Genomic DNA, 22,379 nt, shown 5'->3' with positions numbered 1-22,379 from the left:
GGATTAGTTGTTCGGCCCTACTTCTCTGTACTAGCTCCATTTCCAGCACATCCTTCCTGAGGACTGATGCCCAGAACTGGACAGCATACTCCAGGTTTTAATCAGGGGTCTCCAAACTATGCCCTTCCGGTTCAGGAACTACAATTCTCATCATGCCTAATCATGTCTGTGAATGTCAGTTTTACAATGGCTCATTGGACGTGTAGATCCCAGATCAAAGGGATGGACTTCGGTCTGTAAATGAGGTCATTTTAACCACTTAAAGACTAATTTTTTTTCTGACACTTGTTGCTTACAAGTAAAAATCCTGTATTTTCTGCTAGAAAATAGCTTGGGACCCCTAAACATTATTGCAACAACTGCCATTTTATATATCTCTATTTTATGTCACACTGTATTTGCGCAGCAGTCTTTCTAATTTTAGCCAGACTCGTGCAGCTCTACTAGGTTGTTTGCTTTTATAGGCCTGAGATGATTTTTTTTTTCTTAAATGTGTGCAACAGAACACAAAAAAAATTGCTCTGGCAGCAAAAGGTTTATGAGCTCTAGATATGAAATATATTTTGTATAGTTACATTTGTCTAGCTACAGTGTTCACTGCTGTCTTTCAGATCCCGTGCCGGGCGACTGCTCAGCTACATAGTAACCATAGGGGCTCGCTCAATCACCATAATGAGGTGGAGAGGCTGGACAGTGACCTCACAGGACAGAAAAAAAGCGTATGTAATACTTTTTCTTAAAGTGACAAAACAATTATCCTCTTGCCAAAAATAAGCCGTACACATTCACTGCTTAATGGCCATGTAAGCTATCTTTCACTAAATTTCTTACTGTTTTTCTGTCCCTGTAATGTCCTCTGTCCTGAAGCTCTCCTTTTACTACTCACTTCAGTTTTTTTTTTTTAGAACAAACAGTGCACGTCGTGTGTCATAATCGCTAGTCCATCTTGAGGGTGGCTATGTTACCACATACAGTGGGACAATGGAGAATGAATGTAGCCACCCTCTAACAGGAATTGAGATCAGACGGCACAAAAAAAGTGTTTTTTATTTTGGATGAGGCTGAGCATAATAGATATTTAAAGTGGTTGTAAAGGCAGAAGGTTTTTTTTATCTTCATTCATTCTATGCATTATGATAAAAAGCCTTCTGTGTACAGTAGCCCCCCTAATACCTACCTTAGCCCATCTCCATCCAGCGATGTTGCATGAGACACGGGGCTGTCTGGGACTCTCCCTCCTCATTGGCTGAGACAGCAGCGAAGCGCCATTGGCTCCTTCCGCTGTCAATCAAATTCAGTGAGCCATTGAGGGGAGAAACGAGGGGTGCCCCTATAGCAAGCTGCTTGCTGTGGGAGCACTCAACAGGAGGGAGGGACCAGGAGCGCCGAAGACGGACCTGAGAAGAAATGGATCAAGGCTGCTCTGTGAAAGACCATTACACAGAGCAGGTAAGTATATCATGTTTGTTTTTAACAAGTCATAAAAAAAGACTTTAGTATCACTTTAAATTAAGAATGCGTACTTGAATATACATTTTTTAAATGTATTTTTTCATATTGAAACCACATTTTGTTTTTCACTTTAGGCTGTGAAAATACTATTACTAAATAAGCAAGTTTCTAGTGAAAATGTAAAAAGTGCTCAGATCCATAAGGGACATAAAGGTAGGAGCCCTCAAGTGGTTAAGCGTTGCCACTTATGCTATGTTTACACATTTGCATGAACAGTAAGCCCTGGTTCACACCAGTGCGATTTGTCATGGGATTTGACAGTTCAGGATAGCATGACAAGTCACACCCTATTGTCGGCAATGGAACTGTACAAATTGTTACTACTCAAGTTGCAGTGTGCTTGAAAGGTTCCTGTACTACTTTTTGTGATTTAATTGTGGCTTGCATCAACTTCTGTTAAATGAAGTCTCAAGCTGCAGTGAAGTGGCACATCAAAATCACACTGATTGGGCAGCTTTGAAATCGTGCTGAGGTAGCGAGATTTCAAAGCTGTACTGGTGTGAACCAGGGCTAAAACTCTGCATTTTACTTTTCTGACAAGGGAGGCAGTGCAGTAGTGGGGTGTGTGTGTGTGTGGTTTTTACTTTATACCTTCACTTGTCACATGCTGATGCTTTTATTCATGTCACTGCACAGCAGAGCGGTGATGTGTGGTGTGGAAAAATGCAGACGTGCTGCATTTTTCAGCACTGCACTGCACCTCGCCACCTCAGTGTGTGTGTGTGTGCACTAGCGGTGACCTGCGTTTATCCAGTGCAGGAAAAACACAGGTCAGCGCAAATAGTGAGTGAGACCTTAGAGCTGAACTCCATGAGCCCCATCCTAAATGATCACTATGCTAAAAAGCCCCTTTAGATCGAAATATGTGAACAGGTGGCATTCTGGGTACTCATGGAGGAGGAGGGGTCTGTCTTTATGTGCCCAAAATGTGGGTAATATGCACACATTCTGTTGGCTGTCCAGCAGATGGGTCCTCTTAGCCTCCAGAAGACTGCAAAGTGTAATGACTGGCTAGTGCAGGCTTAATCTGCAGCACTGGATCAATGGTCCTTATTCCTGAAAGTTGTTGTGCCAGAAAGTGACATGGGAAGTGGTGTTAGATGGGTAAGTTTCAGAAGTTAGTATGTAAAAAAATTAATATGGGTGAGGGGGCAAGCAAGCTCTTCCTAGAGCTGGGCTTTGATTGGATAGTAGTGAAGTGCCACATGGGTACAGCAACCAAAGTTATCACCGAAAAATGTCTCCTCATACTACATCTGTATGGGTTTTTGTTGGAGAAAAGCCAAAATATCTCTTGTAACATGCAAAATTCTAAATCGTGCTAGGTTTAGCTTTACATACGCCTTTTATCTTTAATTTCAAGCAAAACCTACACTGCACCTGAGCACCGCGAACCAAAAACACTAATTCGTATTTAATATTTAAAGTGGTTGTAAAGGCTGAAGGGTTGTTTTATTTTATTTTTTTACCTTCATGCATTCTATGCATGATAGTAAAAAACCTTCTGTGTGCTGCCCCCTTTCAATCCTGCAATGTGCACCGGAGACTCAGCTGTCTGGGTCTCTATCTCTCTTCATTGGCTGAGACACAGTAGTGAGAGTCATTGGCTCCCACTGCTGTCAATAACGACCAGTGAGCCAATGAGGAGAGAGTGAGTGGGCTTGGGAGCCAGCATGCACCCGTGCCCCCATAGCTAAAGGCTTTCTATTGGGGGACACTGGTCAAGGAGGAGGAGCTAGGAGCCCTGGCAGGGGACCCGAGAAGAGGCTCGGGCTGCTTTCCGCAAAACCATTACTTACAGTAAGGGGGGAAAAAAGTACTTGACCCCTTGCTGATTTTGTACATTTGCCCACTGACAAAAAAAGATCAGTCTAATTTTATTGGTAGGTTTGTTTTAACAGTGAGACAGAATAACAAATATCCAGAAAAACGCATTCAAAAAAGCTATAAATTTTGCGTTTTAACCACTTCAGCACTGAAAGTTTTTACATCCTTTAATGACCAGGCCATTTTTTGCGATACAGCACTGCGTTACTTACAACTGACAATTGCACGGTTGTGCGAAGCTGTACCCAAATTTTTTTTTCGCAAGGCGTCTTTCAGGACAGCACCTGAGAGATAGCGCCTCCACCCATCGGATACAGGAAACACCTTCTTCCTCCAAACTTTAAAGGGAGGCGGCTCCCCACCATACCTCAGTTTTTGTGTTTCCTCCGGCCTGGAGGGAACATCTTTTTGAGGGGGAGTCAGGTTCTCTCAGGTGCTCCTGGGAGACGGGGCTTCCTTTCTTCTTTTCCTCCTTCAGGAGACCCGCTGTCCTCCCGGCCTACCCAGGCCTCGGCAGCAGTAGCAAACGGGCTCCTCTCCCCCTCCTGGTGCTCGGGGAGAGCCGTAGACCCGGTGATCCGCGCGGTCGTAGGGCGGGGGATGCGCGTGCGCCGCCGCCATGTTTTTTGGCCGGCAGGTGCGGCGGAAGTGACATGGCGAGGTCACTGGGTCAGCAAAAGCGCCCTTTCCGGCGTGGATGCAAGGGGGGAGGAGGGAGGACAGGAACTGGCGCCTACTTCCGCGTCCAGTGCAGATGCACTATGGGAGTCCGGAAGCGGCATATAAAGCCACAAGTGAGGAGCTGCACACCAGAGATGGAGGACTCAGCGTCTGCAGCGGTGGGGACAGGCACAGGCGCCAGTAAAGCTCAGGTAGGAGCAGCAGTTTGAGTCTGCCTTTCTTCCTTTTCCTGGGTTTGGTCTATTTTCTTTTTTCTCTACCCCCTAGTGGCAAGGGGCCTGTCTGGGCACTAGAGGCTGACTGGTTTCTTCTTAGTGCACCTGTGGGTGATTCTTATGTAGCTGAGACCGGGTCTCACTAAAAGGTCCCGTTTTTTTTTCCCTTTTTTTGTTTTTCTCTCACAGGCTAAAAGCTCTGACCCAAAAAAGAGATGTCCTTCTTGCAGGGCCAAAATGGGAGAAAATTGGAAAAAAGTCTTATGCAGTACATGCATCACCTCTTTAGTTAAGGAGGAATCAGCTTCAGTTTGTGATGACCTGGTTGCCTCTGTAAAGAAGGAACTATACGCCACGATTCAGACTTTTCGTGACTCTTTAGTTAATCCAGCTGCTAGTCAGCCATCCACGTCTGAGGCTTCCCAGGGTTCTATTTCTATCCCCATGGTAGAAGCTTTACCTGAAGGCCCCTCTATGAGGGAAGAGCAGTCCCCTGCTCCTTCCGTTAAAGATTCGGAGGAGGTAGGTGAGGAAGCGGAGGTGGCTCCTTCCAAATTTAAGCTTTCCCTAGAGGAGGTAGACGGTCTCCTTAAGGCTATCCATGTTACACTTGGCTTAAGTGAGGAAAGGAAGGAGTTATCTCTTCATGACTGCATGTATGCAGGGTTAAATGAGCCTAAGGGGCGAACATTTCCGGTTCATTCGGTCATTTCTGGCGCCATTACTAAAGAATGGCAAGATCCAGAGAAAAAGCCCTTTTTTTTTCCAGAGCCCACAAAAGGCGCTTCCCTTTTGAAGAGGACCCTTCTGCTGTGTGGAATAAGGTGCCCAGGTTGGATGCGGCCTTTTCGCAGGTCTCAAGATCCACAGACCTGTCTTTTGAAGACATGGGGGTTCTAAGGGATCCAATGGACAAGCAATGGCCACAACTTGTGTAGCCAGGAATCTGGAATACTGGGTGAACCAACTTAGATCTCATATAGTGGCAGATTCCCCCAAGCAGGAGATCTTGGATTCCTTTCCTACCCTGATTTCTGCGGTTGCTTATATTGCAGATGCTTCGGCTGAAGCTATCAAAATGTCAGCTAGGTCTGCAGCTTTAGCAAATGCTGCGAGAAGAGCTTTATGGCTAAAAACCTGGCCAGGTGATACAGCTTCAAAGAGTAAACTTTGTGGTATTCCCTTTTCAGGAGACCTTCTTTTTGGCCCTGATCTAGATAATATTCTAGACAGAACTGCCGATAAGAAGAGGTCCTTCCCGGTCAAAAAGAAAAAGCAGACCCCAAAACGTCTTTTTCGACCTCCAAAAAACTCAACAGCAACAGCAGGAAAATAAGTTTCAGGGCCGGAGGAAAAATTGGTCTGCGCAAAAAGCGAAGGGCAAAGGAGGAATTCTCTTCCGTCCTCCTTCGCAGGCCGAAAACTCACAATGACTCATCTCTGCGGGATGGCGGAAGATTACAAGAGTTTCTTCCGCAGTGGTCAGGGATAACTTCAAATCAGTTTATTCTGACCACTCTCTCGCAGGGTTATACTCTCGAGTTTTCCGGAAGCCCCCAAGAAGGTTTCTGGTAACAAATGTTCTTCGAGATCCAATAAGGGCCCTGGCCATGAAATCCTCTCTGGAGGAACTGATGCAACAGGGTGTAGTAATCCCAGTGCCACCAGAAGAATGGCACGAGGGCTTCTATTCACATGTCTTCCTGGTAAAAAAACCAACAGGAAGATTTCGTTTAATTCTCAATTTAAAGCCACTAACCAGAGCCATCAAATACAGAAAGTTCAAGATGGACTCAATTTTCACCGCCAGAAATCTTCTGACTCCAGGTTGTTTCATGGCGTCAGTGGATCTATAGGATGCATACCTGCATATTCCAATCTCATCCCAGTCCCAGAGGTTTCTCAGGTTGGCGGTAAGTTTGGAAGGCAGAATTCAGCATCTACAATTCAGAGCCCTACCCTTCGGGCTATCATCCGCACCCCGAATTTTCACCAAGGTAATGGCAGAGGCCCTAGCTCCGCTGCGTCTTCAGGGAATTGCAGTAATTCCTTACTTAGACGATCTGCTATTTTTCGCCCCCTCAAGAGAGGAATTGAGGAGCAGTTTAAGCAGAGCATGCAGCCATCTGGAGTCTCTAGGTTGGATCCTAAATCTCCAAAAATCTTCCCTGGAACCATCTCAAGAGATTCGGTTTCTAGGGTATATAATAAATTCGGTAAGCCAAAGAATTTTTCTTCCTTCAGAGAAGAAAGGAAAGATTCAGGATACAGTGTCTTTCTTGCAGACCAACCAGCAGCTGACGGTGAGATTGGTCAAGTCCGCTCTGGGTGTTCTGACTTCGTCAATGCCAGCTGTTCAGTGGGCAAGACTACACTTCAGACATCTGCAGGCTTTTCTTCTGGGATCTTGGGATCACAATTTGGAATCCCTAGACTCAGAGGTAAGAGTTCCAACCCAAGTGAAGAGGTCACTATGGTGGTGGAAAAGACAGGATATCCTATCGGAGGGGTTAGTCTGGGCCTTTCCAATCGGAAAAAGGCTGACAACCGATGCCAGTTCCTGGGGTTGGGGGGCCCACCTAGGAAAGGGTTTCACGCAGGGAAACTGGTCCAGGAAAGAGGCAACAAAATCCTCAAACTGGAGAGAGCTCAAGGCGATCGACTTGGCTCTGAAGTCATTTGTTCAGGGGCTCCGGGCCCAGCATGTTCAAATACTAACAGACAATGCCACGGCCGTGGCTTATATAAACAGGCAGGGAGGTACAAGGAGCAAATCGCTGCAAGTACTAGCAATGAGCATTCTCCGATGGGCAGAAGGACACTTGCTGTCTTTATCAGCAGTCCATCTAAAGGGATCCCTGAATGGGGTAGCGGATTTCCTGAGCAGAAACCCCATTCAGGAAGCGGAATGGTCGATGAACCCAGAGGTTTTCGCCATGATTGTCGAGAAGTGGGGGCTGCCAGAGGTGGACCTGTTCGCCTCAAAGGAGAATGCCTTGGTTCCGCAATTTTTTTCCCTAAGCAATCATGACGGGTCACTAGGAACAGATGCCTTGGTGTATCCATGGAGATTCCATCTCTGCTACGCTTTCCCCCCATTTCAGTTAATTCCCTTAGTGTTAAGGAAAATTCAAAGGGAAACGATACCGGTTATCATAATCACGCCCTTTTGGCCAAGAAGGGCTTGGTTTTCAACCGTTCTGAAAATGGCGGTCAGGCCTTATTGACATCTGCCCCTCAGGCACGATTTACTTTTTCAGGGTCCAGTAAATCACCCAGAGGTAGCCACTTTGGCGCTCACAGCCTGGTATCTGAGGAGCAGCTCTTAAGGAGCAAAGGTTTTTCCAACCGGTTAATCTCAACACTATTATCCAGTAGGAAAAGGGTGACTAGAAATATCTATTCCAAGGTCTGGAAGGTTTATAACACATGGTGTAATTCATCTGCCCAGGACCCAGGGAGTCTTGTTACCATTCTGGAATTTTTACAGGTTGGTGCTGACAAGGGACTAGCAGTTAGTACCTTGAAGGTAGCAGTGTTCCTGGAAAGATCTGTGGCCTCAGATCCGTTGGTAACCAGATTTTTCAGATCCCTTACGAGATCCAGACCAGCACCACTTAAGTTGTTTCCCAAATGGGATTTGTCGATAGTCCTTCAGTCTTTAACAAGGAGTCCCTTTGAACCTTTGGAAGAAGCGCCACTCAGATATCTCACTTTTAAGTCTGTGTTTCTGATTGCCATGGTCTCTGCACGCAGGATCAGCGAGCTTAATGCTTTATCAGTTAAGGAACCCTATTTGTCTATCTTCCCAGACAGGGTTATACTTAGAACAGATCAGAAATTCTTGCCAAAGGTAGCTTCAGTACAGAATCGTGTTCAGGACATTGTACTTCCGACCTTCTGCCCCAACCCAGTAGGGGAGAAGGAGACTTGTTTTCACATGTTGGATGTTAGAAGAGTTTTATTTATTTATTATGTTACTTGGAGAGGACAAAACTCTTTAGACGTTCAGATTCTCTAATTGTGCTATTTTCGGGCAACAGGAAAGGTTGCCAGGCTTCTAAAATTTCTTTAGCAAGGTGGCTGAAACTAGCCATTTCAGAGGCTTATTCGCATGCAGGTGTGTCTCCACCAGCAGGAATTTCTGCACACTCAACAAGAGCGTTAGCGGCCACTTGGGCAGAGAGAGCTGGTGCCACCCCTGAACAAATTTGCAAGGCGGCAACATGGTCGAGTTTTCACACATTCGTGAAACATTACAGGCTGGACCTCGCATCTGCTAATGATCAGGCGTTTGGCAGAAAGGTCCTGCAAGCTGTTGTCCCGCCCTAAGGGGGTAAGTCTCTGTTATCCTCTCAGGTGCTGTCCTGAAAGACGCCTTGGGAAAAACCAAGTTAGACTTACCGGTAACTTGTTTTCCAGAAGTCTTTCAGGACAGCAACATCCCGCCCTTTGGTATTGTATATACTATGCTGTGACTAACGCATGTGTTTATGTGTTCCAGCTGGGGCCGGAGGTCTTCTCTACTACAACTGAGGTATGGTGGGGAGGCGCCTCCCTTTAAAGTTTGGAGGAAGAAGGTGTTTCCTGTATCCGGTGGGTGGAGTCGCTATCTCTCAGGTGCTGTCCTGAAAGACTTCTGGAAAACAAGTTACCGGTAAGTCTAACTTGGTTTTTTTTTTTCTTACAAATAGAGCTTTCTTTTGGTGGTATTTGATCACCTCCTGCAGGTTTTTATTTTTTCTTTGCGCTAAACAAAAAAAAGAGCGACCATAAAACCTCCTAAGTTCTTCATCAATTTAGGCCAATGTGTATTCAGCTACATATTTTCGGTAAAAAAAAAATCCTAATAAGTGTATACTAATTGGTTTGCACAAAAGTTATAGCGTCTACAATGGGATATTTTTATGGAATTTTTTTTCTTTACTTTTTTTTTTTTTCTTCTACTAGTAATGGCAGCGATCGGCGATTTTTATAATATTTATTATTATAATTTTTTTTTTTTTTTGCGGGATTACGGCGGACACGTTTGACACTTTGGGGACCAATGACAGTAATACAGTCATCAGAGCTAATATGCACTGTTACTGTACTAATGACACTGACAGGGAAGGGTTAACACCAGGGGTGATCAAGGTGTTAAGGGTGTCCCTAGGGAGTGCTTGCTAACTGGTGTGGGGGATGGTTTGACTGGGCAAAGAAAGAGATCCGTGTTTCTACTTGGCAGGAACACAAGATCTCGCTTTCCTTCTGACAGAACGGCGATTTGCCTTCCGGGAATGGTCGCTGGTGGACATCAGGTCTGCCAGACATGCTGATTGGCTCCGCCTCTGTCCAATCGGTGATACTTGTGCGCTAGAGCTGCACGATTATTTGTAAAAAAAAATTGTGATCTCAATTCAACCCCCCCCCCCCCCCTCACGATCTCCATGCAGAATATCCCGATTCACTCATGTAACAAGTTCTCTGATCACTTAACACTTTCACAACATCTGTCTGTGCTGGTAGGTAACTAGAAACATTGTAACCTTTTTCATTCTTAGATCACAGGGCTGAACTTCTATGTGTAAATAAAGGAAATTTAACCACTTAGTGGAGTTCCACCCAAAAATGGAACTTCCACTTTTTGGATCCCCCCCCCCCCCTCTGGTGTCACATTTGGCACCTTTCAGGGGGGAGGAGGGAGCAGATACCTGTCTAATACAGGTATTTGCTCCCACTTCCTGGCATAGATCGCCACAGCGCTTGCGGTGACCTATGCCACTTCCGGCGGCTACACTGTCCTCCCCTGCTCGATTCTGGGAGACACACAGGTCCCAGAGCACAGCAGGAACCAGAGAGGACGAGCAGCGCGACTCGCACATGCGCAGTAGGGAACCAGGAAGTGAAGCCGCATGGTTCCCTTACCGAGGATGGTGGCGGCAGCAGCCGAGAGCCGACGGACGGATTGGCTTCGGCTCCCTGGACAGTTAAGTGTCCATATATTAAAAGTCAGCAGCTGCAGTATTTGTAGCTGCTGGCTTTTAATATTTTTTTTTTTTTTTGGCGGACCTCCGCTTTAAAGCAGAGTTAAGGTCACAGAATTTTATTTATTTATTTTTTCAGGCATCCCCTCACACTGCAGTAATAACACACATAAACTATATGTATATTTGCAAGTGGATAGTAAGTGTATATATATATTTTTTTACTTTCAAAATGTTTTATTTTTCCAAAAATATAAACAATATAAAATAATGAGAAGTAAAGCAAAACATTACATTACATTCCCCTGTGGGGGTACGAGATAAGCCTAAAACATAAAGTAAGAATCAAGCACACATCATACACATTGACTGGTACCTAAGAAGCTACTGTAACTCTTCCAATTATGTGTAATCCTCCCGGCCTGCGGCCAACAATGGGGAGGGGCAAGGAGAGGTTCCGCCGGCACCCCAAAAGGGATCATGCTGTGCCCGGCCGAATCTCAACGAGCCACCCATATCAAATCTTCGCCAGATAGGCCTGGGATCTAGGAAAAACAATGAGGTTGCTATGACCTGATTTGCTAGCCCCAGAGGGAGAGACCTCCCTCTGCAGAACCAATTGCACTAAAGTCGGGGGAACTTTGCATATATATATTTTTTTAATCTTACAATTTAGATCTTCTGGCTGTTGCCATGATGAGTGTGGGCTAATGAAGTCCAATCGTAACCTCTTCCTGGGTAACCAGCATGCATCTCTCAATCTCGCGCATGCGCGATGCTCCGGCAGCCGTAGCGCCGCTTGTTTAACAAGTTGCCATATCAACGGGCGGTGACAGAGGAAGGTCCCGCCCCGTTGTTATGGTAACATAGATAACATCTATGCAGAGCAAAACCAAGAAGCCTTATCCTTCCAAGCAGCTCAATAATTTGCAGCGCTTTGGATAAGGTGAAGTATTCTTGAGATCTTGGCACAAATACTCTTTAATTTTGGATTATTATAGAGAGATAACAAAGGGCTTTGTTCCCTTTTTAAACATGGCGATGTGATCCACCTTTAAATTGTGTCATTTCCTGTCGGGAAATAAAGCAATTTTTTTCTCACAGTCCTGCCCACTGACTCCTGGGAAATGATGACTCACATTTCCCAAGAGCACAAGCGAGGAAGGAAGTGGAGCTGGAGTGGCAGATTAGGAGCCACCACCTAGCAACAGGGCACTTCTGGTAAGTTTAAACAAAAAAAAAATTCACTGCAAATGTTTATTAATGGAGGACTGGGAAAATCGGAAAATCGTTTTCAGGGTGGAACTCCGCTTTTAAACACTAAACCTTTTTTTGACATTTGTTTCTTACAAAGTTTAAAATCAGTATTTTTTGTTAGAAAATAACTTGGAAAAAAAAAAAAAGTATATGTATGTGTGTGTATATATATGTATGTATATGTGTGTGTATGTATATATATATATATATATATATATATATATATATATATATATATATATATATATATATATATATATATATATATATATATATATATATATATATATATATATATATATATATAAATTTTTTAGCAGACCCTAGGGAATAAAATGGCGATTGTTTTTAATATTTTATGTCGCTGTATTTGTGTAGTGGTTTTTCAAACGCAAGGCCGACAATCTCTCCAACTTCTCCCCCTGCTCGAAAATGCGCTGGGACTGAGTTAGTAATAACTTTTTTTTTTTTTTTTCTGAGTGAGGGAGATGCAAAGGCGGAGTACTTCCTTAGTCAGAGTCTGCGGTCGGGCGTACTGCTGGGGATCTCGAGATCTAATATAAAGTGCTTCCTGGGTGGTAGCTTCTGACTCGGCTTTAATCACATCTGCCCTCCTTTCTTTACGGTAAATGATGGTCTGGTACTGTCATCTCCTGTATACCTTTTAAAAGCGTCTCACACTACCAGTGTGTCTACCGAGCCCGGATTAACAGTACAGCTCTCTTTAAAATGTGTGTCTACCCCTAGGTCTGAGACCCATAACCTAGAGGGCCTCCATAGAGTATCTGAGGAGGCTACCAAAGTATTCAAACTTCGTAACATAGGTGCATGGTCTGATATGACCCTAGGAAGTAGCTTTACATCCACAACTCTGGGCAGGACAGACCCCCCAGGGAAGACCAGATCAATGCGGGAGAAGAATCTGTGAGATGCGGAGTGGCAAGTGAAAGCCTGGGACTGGGGATGCCTCCATCTCCAGACGTCAGTCAAACCGTATATCTCCACTCAAGCTGTCCGACCCGAGTATTGAGGTCCCACAGCCGTCAGTTTGTCCACACCCGATTCAGGTACCAGATTAAAATCGCCCAAGATTACGGTGTGTTCAGAAGCAAACTCCACAATTTTAGGCATGATTTGATTTAACAGTGGCAAGGAGGCTGGGGCAGGCAAGTATAGACCCACAATAGTCCACGTTAGCGAGAGAATTCTTCATGAATAATTATGTATCTACCATCCGGGTCCAGGGCCAAATCCAGAAGCCTAAAGGGGAGCATTTTGAGCACCAAAACACTAATGCCACGTGCAAAATTAGAGTAGGTGGAGTGGTAATGGTGACTGATTGGCTATCTGTTCGAGTCGAACATGAGTTCAACTCGAACATTGGCTGTTCGCCTGTTCGCCAAATGGCGAACAATTTGGGGTGTTGGCGGCAAATTCAAAAAGCCACGGAACACCCTTTCAAAGTCTATGGGAGAAATATAAAGTGCTAATTTTAAAGGTTAATATGCAAGTTATTGTCATAAAAAGTGTTTGGGGACCCGGGTCCTGCCCCAGGGGACATGTATCAATGCAAAAAAAAGTTTTAAAAATGGCCGTTTTTTCGGGAGCAGTGATTTTAATAATGCTTAAAGTGAAACAAAAGTGAAATATTCCTTTAAATTTCGTACCTGGGGGGGGGGTGTGTCTATAGTATGCCTGTAAAGTAGCGCATGTTTCCTGTGTTTATAACAGTCTGAGAGCAAAATGACATTTCTAAAGGGGGAAAAAAAGTAATTTAAAAGTGCTAGCGCCAGTGCCGGCTATTGATGAATTGTCGCTCCCGACAATACACAAGTTATTGAAAAATAAAAAAAATTCAAAATGTGTGGGGGTCCCCCAAAATTCCATTACCATGCCCTTCAGGTCTGGTATGGACATTAAGGGGAACTCCGCGCCAAAAAAAAAAGGCGTGGGGTTCCCCCAAAAATCATCACCAGACCCTTATCCGAGCACATAACCTGGCAGGCGGCAGGAAAAGGGGGGGGGGGGCACGAGAGAGCGCCCCCCCCCCCTCCTGAACTGTACCAGGCCACATGCCCTCAACATGGGGAGGATGTCCCCATGTTGATGGGGACAAGGGCCTCATCCCCACAGCCCTTGCCCAGTGGTTGTGGAGGTCTGTGGGCGGGGGGCTTATCGGAAACAAGGGGACCCCCAGATCCCGGCCTCTTTTTTGCATTGGTACATGTCCCCTGGGGCAGGACCCAGGTCCCCAAACACTTTTTATGACAATAACTTGCATATTAACCTTTTAAAATTAGACAAGTATAAAGTTATACAACTAAAAATATACATGAAAGAAACAAAACAACTAGCCCCTTCTGGGCAGCTAGTCTCCCCCCCCCCCCCCCAACCCCAACTCAGCGCGCCGGCTGCAAAGTGGGAACCTGTGCAATAAGCGAGCCTCGCCTCTCCGGATTGTATCTGGGGGGGGGGGGGGTGCGATCGAGCACTCCAGTTCTCAACTCTTCTATCCTCTGCTGGTCAATCAGGAAGCTGGTGGGGATATATAGCACAGTCTAGAGGTCGACCGATATGGGTTTTTCTCTAGCCGATGCAGATGCCGATATTTAGAAATCTCGGTGGCCGATGGCCGATGGCCGATATGTGATGCCGATTTTTTTGGGCCGATATATTAGGCCGATTTTTTTTTTTTTTTTCTTTTTTCTTTTTTTTTTTTTTCCTTCATCTCATAAAATTTAACAGTTAGACCCCTTTCACACTGGGGGGTTTTTCAGGCGCTTTTGGGCTAAAAATGGCACCTGTAAAGTGCCTGTAAAACGTCTTCCCTGCAGTCTCAGTGTGATATCCCGAGTGCTTTCACACTGAGGCGATGTGCTGGCAGGAGGTTAAAAAAAAGTTCTGCAAGCAGCATCTTTGCAGCGGTGTATACCACCACTCCTGCCCATTGAAATGAATGCGCACCGCTGCCAAAGCACCTGCAAAGCGTTTCAGCAGTGGCGCTTCAGGGGCGCATTTAACCCCTTCCTCGGCTGCTAGCTGGGTTATAAGCTCCCCGCTAGCAGCCGAATAGCGCCGCTAAAATGACGGTAAAGCGCCGCTAAAACTAGCAGCGTTTTACCGTCAACGCATGCCCGCTGCAGTGTGAAAGCAACCTAAAGTGATACAGAAAATTTTTTACATTTAAACATTTATTAAACAAAACAAACCTCCAATCAGTTCACTTGTATGTAGAATTTAGATTAAAAAAAAACTATATCTTAAAAATAAATACACAAAAACAGGTAATCAAAACTTTTGGACGAAAAAAAATGGGCTAACTTTACTGCTTAGTTTTTTTTGTAAATTTATTAGTGTATTTTTAAAAAAAAAAAAATTGCGTTTGAAAGACCTCTGCGCAAATACTGTGTGACATAAAATATTGCAACAACCGCTATTTTATTCCCTAGGGTCTTTGCTAAAAAAAATATATAATGTTTGGGGGTTCTAAGTGATTTTCCAGCAGAAAATACAGGATTTTTACTTGTAAGCAACGAGTGTCAGAAAAGATTTAGTCTTTAAATGGTTAAACTGAGAGCTTCTACACAGGAGTTCAGCTCATTCAGAAGTGTAAACATTGTATCAATTCAGGTTCTTTTTATCAGATTTGGCAGGCTGCTCAGAGAGGGGGAGAAGTTGCTTCAGAGAAGAATACAGGCAACTTGTATTGACTTCAGAAGTCATTTGCAAGTCCGCTGAGTTATATCGGCCTTTTTTATCAGCACAATCGGCCGATGCCGATTAAGAAAAAAACGTCAAATATCGGCCGATATATCGGCCGGCCGATATATCGGTCGACCTCTAGCACAGTCGCGGAAGGAGTCATTCAAGTTCCCAGCAGCAGCTGACTCTGGGGGGCCTGTCTGTGAGGCCATGTGAAAGCAGCACCTGCAGCATGTCTCCACATGTGAGCAGGAGAGCTGCGGCTGTTCTTCCATGATCAGTGGGAAATTGAGCCTTTTCCCCTTACCGGATTGCGCACCTGATGACCTGTGCTTCATCTGGGTGGTTCCAGGGAAGAAGTTGGGGAGTTATGACTAAGGCCCCTTTCACACTAAGGCGCTTCTAAACTGCTAGTAAAACACTGAGTGCTTTTGATGAGCTCTATTCATTTAAATGGAGAGGGGCGTTTTTCACCGCCCTGCCAGTGCACTGCCCCAGTGTGAAAGCATTCATTGATTTTAATGGAAATAGGTTTTCGTGAGGTTTTCAGGCGCTTTTTTAAGCGTTAAAGCCCCCTGAAAAGCTCCTTGGTGTGAAAGGGGTCTAAAGGATCCAGATTTTAGCCAGAAAGCCAGCGGAGCTCAAGGAGAAAGCAGCCGCTCGCGTCGCCATTTTGAACACACCTGACTGGCACCGCACACGTTGGTGAAAGCCTTGAATTCTCGTGGGTGGTCCTTATTCTCATATTTGTATGTTCTCTTATTGTTTGCCTAAACAAATTATGCTTATGATCAATTTGAAAAGACTTGCATCTGGAGAATAGGGGGTGGATAATAAACACAGAAAAATGTAATTCTTTACCTACCCAAAGAGTAACAATTCTAGGCTGTGGCATATACTCCACATTTCTAAAGTTGAAAGTCTATTTTTTAAATTTTTTTTTTTTTAACCCACACAAAAATTGAAAACTGCGGACAGCAGTTGGCTCTTTAGTGGCTTCCATATTGACTTTGGGGTCAGTCGTGAGATTTCTTGGTCTGAAGGCCTCTTCTATGCCTCTTCTAAAGTAACTGTGTCTGATGTTGGGGCGAACATTTGGACCTGTCCTGTAGTTGGGTGTGGCTCTCAAATCAACCCTTTATCATGCTAACAGACGCTAGGTCTTTGAATTGGGAGCTTGATTAAGCCAGTTGGTTTGTTAAGGAATGTTGAGCAAAGCATGAGCAATAATCTACCCATGTAAGTGAACTTGGAGCTGTAGGGACAGCTGTAACAGTATTTCTTGTTAAAATTACAAAAAAATATGTAGCTTAGTATTCATATTAAATGCAGGTGCAAACAGGCAGCACAGGTTATGTTTCCTTTTTTGGGTTTTGATCCATTTAAGGTGGGCAGTAAAAGAGCGAATTACTGAAGTATTCTGACCCTTGCATGGTGGGAGATTTTGGGGTGATCCATTGAGATAGGAAAGCTCTGTCTTCCCAGGATTATTAAGTGTGGATATGGGTCCTGGAATTTGGAGGTTCTCAGAGTTCATGAGTGGGATAGAACCTCCAACTCTGACTGTGAGAGGGCTGGAAGTAGCCAGCAGTTGTCGGTGAGGTGTTACTGCTGGACTGTGGTGACCTTTTTGCTAAACCTCTAAAGCAGACAGGTACTTTAAACCCCATTGTGGGACATATTTATGCTGGCAGTGAGCTGAAGTGTTGATTTTGTACCAGAGATAATGGACTGTTCTTTTGGTTTATGCCGAAGATGAGCTGTTTGCCGTTTGAAAAAATAAGGCCGGTTTTACCAAGACACTGCTGCTTAGTATTTCAGACACCCAAATATCACCTCATCCAAGTGGATAAGGGATGCAGCTAGAGGCATACAGTGTACAAAACGTAGTCCTTCCTGATGGCGTCCAAGCATACTCTGTAATGACCCTAACAGCTACTTTGGTAGGAAAAGTGGGGACCGTGCCAGAAAAGATTTGCAAGGCTGCTTGTACACGCAAGTTCTAGGCTTTCATCAAGCATTTCAAAATTATCTTTCAGGTAGGACCAGGTATTAGGCAGAAAAAGTCTTAAAGGCAGTGATCCCTTTTCATATATAGGTTTGACTCCTCGTTTATCAGCTTGTGTGATGTCCTAGAAGAGGATTGGTGAAAACTAAGTTAGTTACCTGGTAACTTAATTCCCAAGAATCTTTCAGGAGAGCAGGGTATTCATGTATATTGGTGTTCCCACCCTAGGGTATATATGTGTGTGTGTATATATGTGTAATATATATATGTATATGTGTGTGTGTGTATATGTGTATATATATATAACACAGTGCCTTGCAAAAGAATTCACCCCCCTTGGCTTTTTACCTATTTTATTACATTACAGCCTTTTCAATGTTTTTTTTTTTTATCTGAATTATTTGTGATGGATCATTCAGAAGTCACATAATTAGTGAAATGATGTCCACCCGTGTGCAATCTAAGTGTCGCATGGTCTGTCATTACATATACACACCTTTTTGAACAGCCCCAGAGGCTGCAACACCTAAGCAAGAGGCACCACTAACCAAACACTGACATGAAGACCAAGGAACTCTCCAAACAAGTAAGGGAAAATGTTGTTGAGAAGTACAAGTCAGGGTTAGGTTATAAAAAAAATATCCAAATTTTTGATGATCCCTAGGAGCACCATCAAATCTATCATAACCAAATTGAAAGAACATGGCACAAAAGCAAACCTGCCAAGAGGCGGCCACACACCAAAACTCACGGACCGGGCAAAGAGGGCAATAATCAGAGAGGCAGCACAGAGACCTAAGGTGTAACCCTGGAGCTGCAGAAACTGCAGTATCTGTACATAGGACGACAATAAGCCGTACGCTCCATAGAGTTGGGCTTTATAGCAGAGTGGCCAGAAGAAAGCCATTCCTTTCAGCAAAAAACAAAATGGCATGTTTTGAGTTTGCAAAAGGGCATGTGGGAGACTCCCAAAATGTATGTAGGAAGGTGCTCTGGTCTGATGAGACTAAAATTAAACTTTTTGGCCATCAAAGAAAACGCTATGGCACAAACCCAACACATCACATCACCCAAAGAACACCATCCCCACAGTGAAACGTGGTGGTGGCAGCATCATGCTGTGGGGATGTTTTTCAGCAGTCGGAACTGGGAAACTGGTCAGAGTTGAGGGAAAGATGGAAGGTGCTAAATACAGGGATATTGTTGCGCAAAACCTGTACCACTCTGTGTGTGATTTGAGGCTAGGACGGAGGTTCACCTTCCAGCAGGACAATGACCCCAAACACACTGCTAAAGCAACACTTGAGTGGTTTAAGGGGAAACATGTAAATGTGTTGGAATGGCCTAGTCAAAGCCCAGACCTCAATCCAATAGAAAATCTGTGGTCAGACTTAAAGATTGTTGTTTACAAGCGCAATCATTTGCATCATTTAAGTCAATACTTCGTAGAGCCAACTTTTGCGGCTATCAGAGCTCCAAGTCGCTTTGGAGAAGTCTCTGAGCTTGCCAAATCTTACCACTAGGATTTTTGCCCATTCTTCTTTGCAAAACTGCTCCAGCTCCATCAAGTTGGATGGTTTGCGCTTGTAAACAGCAATCTTTAAGTCTGACCACAGATTTTCTATTGGATTGAGGTCTGGGCTTTGACTAGGCCATTCCAACACATTTACATGTTTCCCCTTAAACCACTCAAGTGTTGCTTTAGCAGTGTGTTTGGGGTCATTGTCCTGCTGGAAGGTGAACCTCCGTCCTAGCCTCAAATCACGCAGAGTGGTACAGGTTTTGCGCAACAATATCCCTGTATTTAGCACCATCCATCTTTCCCTCAACTCTGACCAGTTTCCCAGTCCTGACTGGTATGTATATGTGTGTGTGTGTGTGTATATATATATATATATAATAATAATAATAATAATAATAATAATAATTATATATATATATATATATATATATATATATATATATATATATATATATATATATATATATATATATATATATATTCATAAGTTTACGTACAGCATTTGATTTCTTGACCACTTTTCAGGGAATATGAATGATAGCACAAACTTTTCTTTTACTCATGGTTGGTGTTTGGCTGAAGCCATTTATTATCAACCAACTATGTTTACTCTTTTAAAATTATAATGACGACAACTACCCAAATGGCCTTGATCAAAAGTTTACATACCCTGGTGATTTTGGCCTGATAACATGCACATAAGTTGACACAAAGGAGTTTGAATGGCTTTTAAAGGTAACCATCCTCACCTGTGGTCTGTTTGCTTGTAATTAGTGTGTGTATAATAGGTCAATGAGTTTTTGGACTCCTGCCAGACCCTTGCATCTTTCATCCAGTACTGCACTGACGTTTCTGGATTGAGTCATGGGGAAAGCAAAAGAATTACATAGTTACTAGGGTTGCACCGATACCACTTTTTTACGACAAGTACAAGTACCGATTACTTTTTTTCAAGTACTTGCCGATAGTGATTACTGATACTTTTTTAATGTCAAGTGACAGTTTTCAAAGTGCTGACTGATGGCCACTGGTTTGCGGCACTGATGGCTGTCACTTATGGGCACTGATAGGTGGCACTAATGACTGATGGGCACTCATAGGTGACACTGACTGATGGGCACTGATAGGTGACACTGATTTGCTGCAATGATAGGTGGAACTGTTTGGTAGGCACTAGGCAGTGGCACTGAAAATAATGCAGCACTAATTGCTAGCAGCCTGGCATGATAAAATAAAATCAACGATATGTGATGCCTGAGTATACAAGAGCCCATCTTGATGCACCCTGCACTCGGCTCAGTAAGCCTAGTCAGAATGCAGCAGCGAACATCTTATTACACCCAACCCGTGTAGTTGGTGAACTATATGGGCTGGGTGTAACAAGATGTCCGCTGCAGGCTACTGAGGCCGCGTTCAGCCTCTGACGGAGACTTGGGCCGTCACTTCCGTTAACGATTCTGACGGCCCGGTCACCAATGCTGATGGATGCACAAGGCTGCGACTGCGACCCACACCCCTTCCCCATAAGCTTACCTTCCTCCGCTGCAAGAACTCTCACTGTGCTAGGACCCACGCTCCGCCTTCTCCCGCCCACTGACTTCCGGAATGCAAGGTTTTGGGTGAAGCATCGGGAGCATTTGCCCGAGTTCAAGTACTTGGGCAAATACTCGGTATCAGCACAGATACCGACTACTAGTATCGGTATCAGTGCAATCCTAATAGTTACATAGTAGGTGAGGTTGAAAAAGACACAAGTCCATCAAATCCAACCTATGTGTGTGATTATATGTCAGTATTACATTGTATATCCCTATATGTTGCAGTCGTTCAGGTGCTTATCTATTGATGCCCCCCACTGAGACCACTGCCTGTGGAAGGGAATTCCACATCCTTGCTGCTCTTACTGTAAAGAACCCTCTACGTAGTTTATGGTTAAACCTCTTTTCTTCTAATTTTAATGAATAGCCAGGAGTCTTGTTAAACTCCCTTCCGCGAAAAAGTTTCATCCCTATTGTGGGGTCACCAGTATGGTATTTGTATATTGAAATCATATCCCTTCTAATTGTCAAAGGATCTGTGGGAAAAGGTAGTTGAACTGTATAAAACAGGAAAGGGATATAAAAAGATATCCAAGGAATTGAGAATGCCAATCAGCAGTGTTCAAGCTCCAATCAAGTGGAAAATGAGGGGTTCTGTTGAAACCAAACCACAATCAGGTAGACCAACTAAAATTTCAGCCACAACTGCCAGGAAAATTGTTTGCGATGCAAAGAAAAACCCACAAATAACTTCAGGTGAAATACAGCACTCTCTGAAAACATGTGGCGTGGCTGTTTCAAGATGCACAATAAGGAGGCACTTGAAGAAAGGTGGGCTGCATGGTTGAGTCGCCAGAAGAAAGCCATTACTACGCAAATGCCACAAAGTATCCCGCTTAACATACGCCAAACAGCACAGAGATGAGCCTTAAACCCTCTGGCACAAAATCATTTGGAGCGATGAGACCAAAATTTTAGCTTTTTGGCCACAACCATAAACGCTACATTTGGAGAGGAGTCAACAAGGCCTATGATGAAAGGTACAGAGGTCACTGATGTTTTGGGGATGTGTGAGCTACAAAGGCACAGGAAATTTGGTCAAAATTGTTGGCATGCAGTATGTTATCAAAAAATACTGGAGGAACGTTTGCATTCATCAGCCAGGAAGCTGTGCATGGGACATACTAGGACATTCCAACATGACAATGATCCAAAACACAAGGTCAAGTCGACCTGTCATTGGCTACAGCAGAATAAAGTGAAAATTCTGGAGTGGCCATCTCAGTCTCCTGACCTCAATATCATTGAGCCGCTCTGGGGAGATCTCAAACATGCAAGACAGCCCAAGAATTTACAGGAATTGGAGCCTTTTTGCCAAGAGGAATGGGCAGCTTTACCATCTGAGAAGATAAAGAGCCTCATCCACAAATACCATAAAAGACTTCAAGCTGTCATTGATGTTAAAGGGGGCAATACACGATATTAAGAACTGGGGTATGTAGTTTTTTGATCAGGGTCATTCGGGTAGTTGTTGTTATGATTTAAAAAGAGTAAACTCAGTTGATTTGATAATGGCTTCAGCCAAACACTAACCATGAGTGAAAAAAGTTTATCATTCTTATTCTGTGAAAATTGGCCAAGAAATCATAAATTCTGCAAGGGTATGTAAACTTTATGAGCACAACTGTGTGTGTAGATAGATTGATAAGTACAGATGTGTGTGTGTATATGTATGAGAGAAAATAATTTTGTTACACAAGAAAGGTGAAGGCTACAAGAAGATCAGCAAAGCTTTACTTTTATCATTCAGAATACTGTAACAAGTGATACAAAAATTTAACAAAGATGGAACTGCAAGCATCTCACAAACGTCCAGGCCATCCACGGAAATTAACACCTCGACAGGAGCATCTTCTGATGGGAAGGCTTGACGAAAATCACCATGCAAGTTCACTGCAGTTGGCTAAAGTAGAAAGCCAAACTGGGGTGATTGTTTTCCATGACACAATATGGTGTACACTGCAGAGGAATGGGTTTTGTCCACGAAGGAAGCCTCTCCTAAGCCCATGCACAAAAAAAGCTTGCCTGAAATTTGCCGTAGCCCATGCTAAAAAAGACTACTGGGACTCTGTACTCTGCAGTGATGAGGCC

The 22,379-nt window shown here is 44.0% G+C and overlaps 1 protein-coding gene across 4 annotated transcripts in view; it reads left to right on the top strand.

Annotated features, from left to right (window-relative positions):
- Positions 1-22,379, top strand: part of UBN2 (ubinuclein 2) — a 690,706-nt gene that overhangs the window by 32,222 nt on the left and 636,105 nt on the right. For 2 of the 4 annotated variants that reach the window (XM_073592700.1, XM_073592699.1), the window contains exon 2: positions 612-719. The exons of the other annotated variants lie outside the window; for them this stretch is intronic. In XM_073592700.1, coding sequence (XP_073448801.1) covers positions 612-719 — 108 coding nt within the window. The remainder of the gene's footprint in view (positions 1-611; positions 720-22,379) is intronic. 4 annotated transcript variants of the gene reach the window in all.

This window comes from Aquarana catesbeiana, linkage group LG07 (assembly GCF_042186555.1).
Source record: "Aquarana catesbeiana isolate 2022-GZ linkage group LG07, ASM4218655v1, whole genome shotgun sequence".
Lineage (NCBI taxonomy): Eukaryota > Metazoa > Chordata > Amphibia > Anura > Ranidae > Aquarana > Aquarana catesbeiana.
This window is presented reverse-complemented; position numbering and strand designations above follow the sequence as displayed.